The sequence below is a fragment of the Numida meleagris genome, chromosome 27 (assembly GCF_002078875.1).
Source record: "Numida meleagris isolate 19003 breed g44 Domestic line chromosome 27, NumMel1.0, whole genome shotgun sequence".
Taxonomy (NCBI): Eukaryota; Metazoa; Chordata; class Aves; order Galliformes; family Numididae; genus Numida; species Numida meleagris.
The window spans coordinates 969198-978928 of NC_034435.1; the positions used below are offsets into that span (position 1 = coordinate 969198).

The window sequence follows — 9731 nt, forward strand, 5'->3', positions numbered from 1 at the left end:
CGCCCCCGCCCCGCCCCGCACTGCCCGGCCCGGCGGGCGCTATAAGCGGGTTGCGGGGCGGCGGCGCGCCGGCGCGCCATGGCGGAGCCCGCGCTGGGGGCAGTGCTACCGCTGCGGGCGCGGTTGAGTTTCGCGGCCGGGCATTTCCTGAACGATCTGTGCGCGTCGCTCTGGTTCACGTACCTGCTGCTCTACCTGCACGCCGTGCTGGGCTACAGCCACGGGCTGGCCGGCGGGCTGCTGCTGGCCGGACAAGTGGCCGACGGGCTCTGCACGCCGCTGCTCGGCTACGAGGCTGACCGCTCTGCCGGCTGCGGGCGCTACGGGCGGAGGAAGTCCTGGCACCTGGCGGGTGAGAGCCGGGGTGCGGGGGGGACGGAGAGGGGACGGGGCGGTGGGGTCTGCTCCGTGCGGGGAGGTGGGCGTAGGGGGTGCGGGATTGGGGTGCTGGGGTGGAGGGGTTCTTCGCTGGAGATGCCCCAGGTGGAGGGTGGGTGACGGCACGGCGCTTCGGCGCCGCCTCTGAGCCCCCCAGCCCCGCAGCATCCCGGAGGTGACTTCTTGGGGTGAGCCGTGTGGAAGGAGCGATGCCCCGCTGCGTGGCATTGGGGTGGGTGATAGGGCATGGAGAGAGAGCGGCATCACATTCCTGTGTGCGTGCAGTGGGGTGGCATCAGGGCAGGGGGTGAGAGTGGAAAGGGGACCTGAGGTGAAATCTGGGCTTTCCTCTTCGCATGGGGATGTACCCGAGGCCTGCCTGCGGCCGGGAACCCCCGGTGCGGCCGGGTCCTTGGGGTGCAGCGTCCTTCCCTCACCAGGGCCGGTCCTGTTGGGGCACACGTGGGGTCCTCGCTGTCCCTGTCCCTGCTGAGGTCAGGGCACAGCAGCCAGCTCCGTGTGGGGACGGCGAGGAGGCAGCGCCGGGTCTGCGCGGGGTACTCACAGAGCTCATCCCGCATCGCTGTCCTTGGGGGGAAAACGCACCCCAGGGCTGGGGCTGCCCGCTGCCGTGGGGCCTGGAGGAGACTGCGTGGGCACGGGGCTGTGACACACATGGAGCCCACAGGGCTGAGCTGGTGATGGGAGTGAAGAAATCCCCCGCTGGGCAGAGATAGGGACCCCGGTGCTTCCTCCTATAACGGCACGGCGCTGCTGGACCGCGCTTGCAGCGTATCTGTGCAGGGCGAGGACGGTTGTGCTGTGGGTGCTGTTATCTTGATGCCAAACTTATCTCAGCAACCGCTCTGTGCAACCCAAGAGCGGGCTGATAGGGCAGCTGGCCTGCCCGCAACCCGCTTGGGTTGAGATCTCAAAACTGAAGCAAGGGAAAGTGTGCAGCAGGGGCAGCCTGGCTCCCTGCCGCCGCGTCGGCGAGGTCTGTGCCGTAGATTTGGGGAAGTGACCAGCGCGGCGCGTCCTTGTGGCATGGGCAGCTCTGCTCCATCTGGGTGCAGTGAAGGGGAAATCCTGAATCACAGCCTGCAGGGGCCGCAGCAGCGCGTGGACCACGAGGGCTGGGGGCTGAGCCCTGGGAGCTGGGGGCTGCCGGCGGGCTCCGTCACGCTGCGGTGAGGTGTTCCTCGTGTGGGAGCGAGCAGCCCGTCTAGCAGCAACCGTGCTCAGGTCAGAGGAAACGCTGTGAAACCACAGCCTTGGGGGAGAGAGACCACGAGATGCTATCGGCAGCATCTCCCCTCGGCAGTGCCGGCTGGGGCTGGTGGCGGTGATGCTCCGCAGAAGCTGTGCCCTGGGAGCTCCTGGCGTTCAGGGCCGGAGTGGGAGCTTGAGGGGCTCGTGTGGTCCTGCTGGGGGGAGCAGGGCCCCCAGCACCACTCTGCGGGGACGTGGCCGTGCTGGAGGAGCCTGGCTCCGTGGGGATGGCCGCAGCGAGGGTGAAGCTAAGGACACGCAGGACGAGGCACCGCACCTGGGCCTCAGTTCTTGGCGGATTTGATCAGTAACCTTGTGGAGAAGCCAGCTTGTCCTTGCCTGCCCCACGCAGGCATCCCCATTGCTTGCGGAGGGGACAGGGCCCGGCTCTGGTGTCACTGACTCAGCTGGGACCTTCCCAGCAGAGATGCAGCGTCTGATGCTGGCGTGGGGACAGATCCACTCCTGTCCCCGGTGTGCTGCGGATACCCCTGGTCACCGCTCTGCGTGGCTCCAGCACTGGAGGAGGGATGAGGGGACACGGGAGTGGCCTTGTGGCTGCAGAGCCAGAGCCATCCCGGCGCCTTATCGCCCTGGGGCAGGCGGTGGGGTGGCACGTGTCCTTGGTGGTTATCTGCATCCAGGAGGAGCTGACTTCGCTCCCCAGCCCCAGGGCAGGACCTGGCCGAGCAGCTGAGTCCATTGGGTCCCAGGGAAGCTCACTGCTCCCCTCTCTTCCCAGGTACCACCTGTGTGCTCATCTCCTTCCCCTTCATCTTCAACCCGTGCCTGGGCTGCAAGGAGGGCACGCCGCAGTGGGCGGCCTTCATCTACTACCTCCCCTTCATCGTCATCTTCCAGTTTGGCTGGGCGGCCACGCAGATCTCCCACCTCTCCCTCATCCCTGAGCTGGTGACCAGTGACCATGAGAAGGTGGAGCTCACAGCTTTCAGGTGACACGGATCTTCCTGACCTAAACCTTTTGGTGCCAAGGAGCAAGGCCCTGGTGCCAGGGATGCTGGTGATAGAGCTGTCACCGCACCGTGGTGATGAGCCACTTTGGGACTGGAGGGTGATGCTCCCAGAGGAGGGATATGTCCCCAGGGTGTCCCCAGGTGAGGCTGGGCTTGGGCACTGCCCTGTGCTGGCAGTGGCCCTAGGGCAATGTGTGCAGCTCCTGCTTATCTGGCAGGATCAGGTTGTGGGAAAGAAAGTTTTATCAGCTGGAGCAAGGTTTGGTTATCTGCCCTGTAGGAGGAAGTTCCCCTTCTGTCAGGCAAGCAGCCACAGCAGCACAGCCATGCTGGAAGGCTGCAGGTAACCCTGGGGACAAGAGGTCCTGCTTGGGGCGCTGGGTCAGGTGTCTTGGAGAGGACTGGGGCTGGGCAAGGTGACCCAAGGGATCTCGGTTTCCTCTTGGTCCTGCCCCAAGGCTTGCACTGGGGATGCTGGGAGGGGCACAGGTAAGGTTAATATGTGGCCAGCGCTCTCCTGTCCCAGCGTGATGGAATGATGCCATGGTGCCAAGCTGGCTGTAGCAGGCCTGGCCTGTAGGGCAGCCTTGGGTGGAAACGTCCCCCCTGTGGCTGAAGCTCTGTGTGTCCCTCAGCATCGTCCTGATGTGCCATCTCCTCCCAGGTATGCCTTCACCGTCATGGCCAACATCACTGTGTACGGCCTGGCCTGGCTGCTGCTGAACCTGCAGGTGGACCAGCCCGAGCGCACAGAGCACCTGGGCATCCAGGATGTCCCCGTGTTTCGGGTACGTGGCAAAGCTCAGTCCTTGGGTGGGATGTAGCTAAACTGGGATGTACTGGAGGGGTTGAAGTGGCAGTGCCCCAGAGCCTCCTCTGCTGCACTGCTCAGGGGCCGTGTCAACTCTCCCTGGGTTTTTGGGAACCCCTCTTGGTCCACCACTCCTGGGGCTGGATGGTGGGCAGGCAGAGGGCACCCTGTGCTACGCTCACCCTCCCCTCCCTCCTCCAGAACCTGTCCCTCATCGTGGTGGGGCTGGGGGCCGTGTTCTCCCTCATCTTCCACCTGGGCACCAAGGAGAAGCCGTACCCGCTGGGCTCTGTGCCGCAGCCCCAGGAGAGCACGCCCCTGCTGCAGAAGGAGCCCACGAGGTCCCCGCGCTCGCTGCTGGTCTGGAAGGACTGGCTGCTGGAGCCCTCCTTCTACCAGGTACGAGCAGACAGGGCACAGCAGGGCCAGCCTTCCCCACCTACAGCCACACAGGCTGAGCTGTCTCTGTCCCCGTGCAGGTGGCAGTGCTCTACATGGCCACTCGGCTCATCGTCAACCTGTCCCAGACCTACATCGCCATGTACCTGACCAACTCGCTGCTGCTGCCCAAGGTGGGTGTGGGGCACATTCCTGCCTGCACCTCGAGGTTGCCTGGACGGGGGTTCTTGTGCCGATGGTCTGGAGCCGATCCTCTCCCTGTGCTTCTCTCTCACAGAAATACATCGCCACTATCCCCCTGGTGATGTACATCAGCGGCTTCCTCTCCTCCTTCCTCATGAAGCCTGTGAATAAGTGGATAGGTCGAAATGTGAGTCCTAGGGGCGTGGAGTGGTTTGAATCAGACCCAGGGCAGCATGTAACAACCTGCTCCTGAGCCCAGGGGCTGGGCAGAAAAGCCAGATCCTGAAGCCACAAATGAGCAGAGCACATGGCACACGTGAGCCTGGCTGCAGAGCAGGGGCCTCCGCCTGCAGCGTGGGTCCCAAGGGGCAGGGTGAGGGGTGGCATGGGCCTGTCCTGCACACCTGAGGGTGCAGAGATCTGGGAAAGTGATGCTGGTCCAGCGTCAGCCTGTCCTGCGCAGCCCTGGTGGGGCTGGGAGAGCCCTGGGGTGCTCAGGAGGAGCAAAGGGTGGGCTTGGCTGAGCCACGCTTGGGGTGGAAGAGTCTACAGCATTCCCTTCTGCGCTGGAGCAAGTGTCCTGGAGCAAACCCCGCTCCGCTCCTGGGTGCGCAGACACCCTGCCCACAGCTCCCCGGTTGGCTCCCCACCACGGCCCCAGCCCTTAGGCTGTAAAGCAGGCTGGGTCACAGCAAGGCCCTTGCTGTCTGGGGACTCCTAAATCAGCTGGGAGCAAGGCAGGGCTGTCCTTGCGAGTCCTGGGGAGTGCTGGCCCTGCTGCCCTCCTCGTGGGCTGTCACCCGGGGCTGGAGCACAGCTGGGGCACTGAGCTCCACCTTGTCCCTGTGCCTGTCTCCTCGCCGGCCCGGAGCAGCTGACATACTTTGTGGGCATCCTGGTGATCCTGGCCTTCGCCTCCTGGGTGTCCCTGACCAGAGAGATGGGAGCAGAGATCTACGGCCTGGCCGTGCTGCTCGGGGCTGGCTCCGCCACCATCCTGGTCACATCCCTCTCCATGACGGCCGACCTCATTGGGACCAACACGGTACGTCTGTGCAGCAGCCCATCCCTTGTGCCCAGGATCCGGTGTATTACGGGCTCTGCTGTAATTTGGGCTCTGCCCATGAGAGGGCACAAGGCTCTCGCTTGCGGGCCTGCTGGGCTGCGTGCCATGCGCTGGCTGCATGGCTGAGGCTTCCTCTCCCCTCGCAGCACAGCAGTGCGTTTGTCTACGGGGCCATGAGCTTCACGGACAAGATGGCCAATGGCCTGGCTGTGATGCTGATCCAGAACCTGCACCCGTGCCCGTAAGTGTCCCTGTGGAGTAGGAGTGCACACAGGGACAGCTGCAGCCGGACCGCCTGGCGGCACATAGCCCTGGTTTGGAGCATGCTCGTACAGCCTTGGCGAGTGACACTGGTAGAAACCATCTCTGATTTATCTCAAAGCCTTCCTTGTCTTCTCTTTTGGTCCTAAATGGCTGCATCTCAGACACCTGAAGGGGTTCTCAAAGTCCAGGATGCTGCCCTGGGCTCTTCTCCCGTGTCCTGGTGTGAACCAGTCCTGGGGGCAAGGGCTTAGGGTCACGGCCAGGCAGTGGGATGCTGGCAGCAGCCCCAGGGCACTCTGTAGCCCACCACCAAGTGGAGCCCTGTCCTTTCCCTGCAGGACTGAGCTCTGCTGCCCTGCCTGTGTCAGCTTCTACCACTGGGTGATGGTGTTGGTCACTGGGGGCATTGCCATGGTTGCCACCGTGTTTCTGTGCTGCATCATGATCTGGCCCATCCATGTCCGCTTCCGTGAGTGTGGCTGTGGGGCTGAGGGCACGGGGACAGGGCAGGCATGGGGCTGGGGGCACAGGGAGCCCCACGTCCGGTGCCAGCCTGGGCTAAAGCAGAAGTGTCTTTCCAGATGGCCCTGGTTGCAGTGGGCGGCTGCAGGGTGACCCGCATGGTAGGCACATGGGCAGGCTCAGCTCCTCGTGCTTCTGCTGCTCCTGGCCCCAGAGCTGGGGCTGTGCCCGCTTGCTGTGCCTGTGGCTGGCAGGATCTGCCCTTGTCTGGTCACACTGCTTTGGGAACCCACGGGTGTTGGGGGGCAGAGGGGGCTGCTGCGCTTGCTGGCAGCCAGATGTGGGGCTGGGGGCTGGGTTCCCCTCACCAGGCTGGGGGCCAGCAGCCAGGGCTCAGTATCAGCTGTGTCTCTGACCCGTGGGGCGTCCGGGACTCATTCTGCTCTGAGTAGGTGGGGGAGAACACGAAGGCCCCCACGTGTGGGGCTCTTGTAAAATGCTGCACTGGTGGCAGGGTCCAGAAGGAGCAGCTCAGCCTGTGGCGGTCACCCAGCCCTGCAAGGGCTCCTGACCTGTCCCTCTCCTCCCTACAGATGATGTTGCCCTGCATGGACTGAACGAAGTGGGGATCCCGTACCACGAAACACAGAGCGCGGAGGACAGGAGCCTGAGCAGCTCGGTCAACTGAGCAGCGTCCTCAGGCACGGCGCTGCCCGCACTGCTGAGCCCCACCTGGAGGGACCCTGAGGAGGGGATGGCACCAGGACGGGGCACGGGGCTCAGTGGGCTCTGTCACTTTGCACAGGACTCGTCGCCCCGCGCTGCGGGGACACAGTGAAGGCTGTCCCTGTGTGTTTGCACAAGTGTAACACTAGCAGGGCTGGGCTGCGGGCGTGTTGCGGGACGGGGCGCCCGGCCCTTGGTTCTAACTCGCTTTGTAAGGTCAGTGTGTACACGTAGCACTTTCTTAAAGAAGGAACAAACACAACTCACTTCCGAACTTGAATAAATGCCATTGCTGGCAAAGTCCCCGGGCCCTCTGCTCTGCTGTGGGATCTCCAGGCCCACGGGCCGTGCTTCCCCAGAGCTGTACAGGCCCCACAAGGAGATAAGGCCCCGGCAGCCCTCACTGTGACACGGGGTAGCGGGCCCTGCGCTGCCGGCCCGGCCGAGCGAGGTTTGTGCAGGGAGCGTGAGCCGCAAGATGGCTGCCCTCAACAAAAATGGCGCCTGCGGGCCGCGCCCGCAAACAAAATGGCGGCCGCGCGGGAGGCTTGGAGAGCGATGATTGGTTCCTAGGCGCCTTGTCCCGCCCCCCGCGGCCCAGCAGCCAATGGGCGCGCTCCTTTTCTCATGGGCGTTTGTAGCCGCCCAGTGCTCCCAGGCCCTCAGCGGCGGAGCGGGGCCGCGCCGCTTCCCCGACGGTGCGGTGTTCCCGGGCCGGGGGAAGGGCAGCAGCGGGCCCGGGGCCCTTCAGAGCCCGGCTGTGCCGCCCCGCCGCCCGGATACACGGCCAAAGGGGAGTGCACGGCTCGAGACTGTACCCTGGGGCTGAAGGCCGTGCTGCTCTGGGGGGCGAGCGGCCCCCACACACCGCTGTGGTGATCGCTGTGGGGCCCGGTGCAGGCGGCTGAGGTGCGCTCAGGGCCCAGGCCCCGCTCGGCGCCTACCAGCCCGCACAGGGACACCCGGGAGCTGGGGCGCGGCCCCGGCACCGTGGGGGTGCGAGGGCCCTGCACGTGTCAGGCACGTGGGGACGGGGTGGGCGGGAGGGAGGGAGCACGTGGGGGCGGGGTCTGACGGAAAGGGGGCGTGGCCTGGAGAAGGGGGCGTGGCCTGAAGGAAAGGGGCGGGGCTTGGGGAGCACGGGGCCCTGGCGTGAGTGATGGGGTGAGTGTGCAACGGGGTGCGCGTGCGCACGTGCTTGTGCAAGGGAAGCGTGTGCACGGACAGAATGAGATGCGATGCTGGCGCGTGCGCGGGGCAGCTGGCAGCGCGGTGAGGTGGCGCTGGGCTGCAGGCTGCGTGCAGGGAGCTGCAGCAGCACGGGTTGTGGCCGCTCCCTGCAGCACGGTGCTGAGCGCAGGGCTGTGTCAGCACGGGGCAGGGAGCAAGGGTGGGCCGGGCCGGGCTGGCGGCCATGGCACATGCCCCAGTTACCTGCGGGCAAGGCCAAGGAACTGCCCCGCTGCCCTTGGGGCCGCCTGGCCCTGCGCTGGCAGCTTGGTTTGGGGTCCTGGGGATGCAGAGGGCTCAGCCATCCCCTCTGCGGGAGGGGGGGATACTCCGTGCCCGTTCCCACCCCGTGGGCAAGTGGGGCTGTTGGCACGCAGCTGTGCTGGCACCCACACACCTGGCAGACCCCATGTGCAGAGGGTCCATAGCCGTGGGCGCAGCGAGGTGGGCATCCTGCACCCCACCTGCATCCCACACGGGTCCCGATTCCGGCATCCCACCGGGATCCCGCGTCCCACCGGGGCCTGGGTTGTGCCACGGTGATGGCGATGCCCTTCGCAGCCCCGCCGCCCCCAGGTGCGTTTTGCGCCGTCCAGCCCCACCCGACGCCTCCCTGCAAACCTGCTGCGGCCGGTCCCAGCCCCGCCTGCCCGCCCTTCCTCGCTGGGAGGAGGAGGAGGAGGAAGAGGCGGCTGTGGGCTGGGGCTGAAGGAGCGCGTGGGAGCGCAGGGCTGCGGTTCAGTGGGACAGGACGGGACGGGAGGGCTCAACTCTCCCCACCACCAGGTAACACCTGGGCTGGGCAGCAGCCTCAGCGCAGGAATTTTGCTCTCTGCCCTTCGATCTCCCACGTCTCCACCTCCTTGGGAGACACGGAGGGACCCGGGAACTGACACCCGCTGCCTATGAGTGGGTGCTGGGGGTGCCACAGCCACCCTAGGGACACGTCCACTGGCCCCGATGGGTCCCCAGTGCTGTGGCTGGTGCATGGGGAGAGCGTGGGGCGCGGCCCTTCCTGGAGTGGGGCCACGGTGGCTGCCACACGGGGAGTGCCCTGTGGGGCCCTGGGGACCTCGGGGCACGGGGGCAGGCAGCACCCGGAGATGCTCCGAAGGGGCTCCCGATGGCTGTGCTGCTCCTTGTGTGTCCCAGTGAGCCCTGGTGGCTGATTGGAGGGTGCTGAGCACCCCGATGTTTGCTGGGGACAGGCAGTGTCCCCTCTTGGGACACCAGGGGACAGACGGACAAGGAGTACCCCACGTGCCATCACCTGCGGATAACCGCGGCCAATTGTGTGAGCGTGGGGTGGGCAAAGGGCTTGGCAACGGGGTAGGCTTCTCTCTTCTCGTTCCCCCTCACCCGTCCCTGTCCCCCGCAGCACACCGGGCTCCTCCATGTCGAGGAGGCTGCGGAGGAGCAGGAGGGCGGTGCTGGAAAAGCCGTGGCAGAGCCTGGAGGAGAGGGGCAGCGCGCAGCTGGACCCACACCCCACACTCGCCAGGTGGGTGCTGCATCCCTGAGTCACGACCCCCCTGTCCTGCGGTGCCGCATCCCCGAGCCACAGCCCTCGTGTCCCGCACGGCCACGGCTCAGCGGCTGCGGCTCCCGGCAGATCCAGGACCTACGACCCCTCCACCTGCACCGAGACCCCGGAGGCGTCGGGTCGGCCGGGATCCCCAAACCCGGTGAGTCCTGGGGGCGAGGAGGGGGGACCCCATCCCCGTTTTGTGGCCGGTACCGGGGGTGCCAGGGCTCAGCCCCGTGCCCCGGCTTCCCCACAGCTCAGCAAGCGGCGTGCCGCCTTCCACAAAGCCTTTGAGGAGATCGCGGGGCGCGAGGCGCTGCTGGCCTGCTTCTCCTGCGCCTGGCAGCGCGAGGTGCCCTACCACGGCCGCCTCTACGTCTCCTCCGGGCACCTCTGCTTCCACGCCAGCCTGCTGCTCAGGGACATCAAGGTGGGGGCTCG

General features: G+C 66.1%; 2 protein-coding genes across 4 annotated transcripts in view; both read left to right on the top strand.

Moving 5' to 3' along the window:
* On the top strand, positions 18–6844 carry MFSD12 (major facilitator superfamily domain containing 12). 3 transcript variants are annotated; one of them, XM_021378610.1, is made up of 11 exons: positions 18–352; positions 2393–2603; positions 3289–3412; positions 3637–3834; positions 3915–4007; positions 4112–4204; positions 4892–5062; positions 5230–5324; positions 5686–5816; positions 5929–5970; positions 6403–6844. In XM_021378610.1, the coding sequence occupies exons 1-11, from the start codon at positions 79–81 to the stop codon at positions 6495–6497; spliced, it is 1527 nt and encodes a 508-aa protein (XP_021234285.1). In that variant the 5' UTR covers positions 18–78; the 3' UTR covers positions 6498–6844. The 3 variants fall into 3 exon arrangements, with proteins under 3 accessions (XP_021234285.1, XP_021234282.1, XP_021234284.1); XM_021378607.1 differs by lacking the exon at positions 5929–5970; XM_021378609.1 differs by lacking the exons at positions 5929–5970; positions 6403–6844 and having other exon boundaries at positions 5235–5324; positions 5686–5820.
* LOC110388888 (GRAM domain-containing protein 3-like) overlaps positions 7630–9731 on the top strand; it is a 3838-nt gene continuing 1736 nt past the window's right edge. The window contains exons 1-4 of the mRNA XM_021378625.1: positions 7630–7699; positions 9144–9266; positions 9378–9450; positions 9547–9722. Of these exons, the coding sequence (XP_021234300.1) occupies positions 7695–7699; positions 9144–9266; positions 9378–9450; positions 9547–9722 (377 nt within the window). The 5' untranslated portion in view covers positions 7630–7694. The remainder of the gene's footprint in view (positions 7700–9143; positions 9267–9377; positions 9451–9546; positions 9723–9731) is intronic.

Bases quoted from the DNA above. Each gene is read 5' to 3' on its own strand.
- MFSD12 (XM_021378610.1), top strand. From the start codon at position 79: ATGGCGGAGCCCGCGCTGGGGGCAGTGCTACCGCTGCGGGCGCGGTTG. The intron at 4,008-4,111 runs GTGGGTGTGGGG...TCTCTCTCACAG, and splicing joins ACTCGCTGCTGCTGCCCAAG to AAATACATCGCCACTATCCC. The intron at 5,817-5,928 runs GTGAGTGTGGCT...GTGTCTTTCCAG, and splicing joins GCCCATCCATGTCCGCTTCC to ATGGCCCTGGTTGCAGTGGG.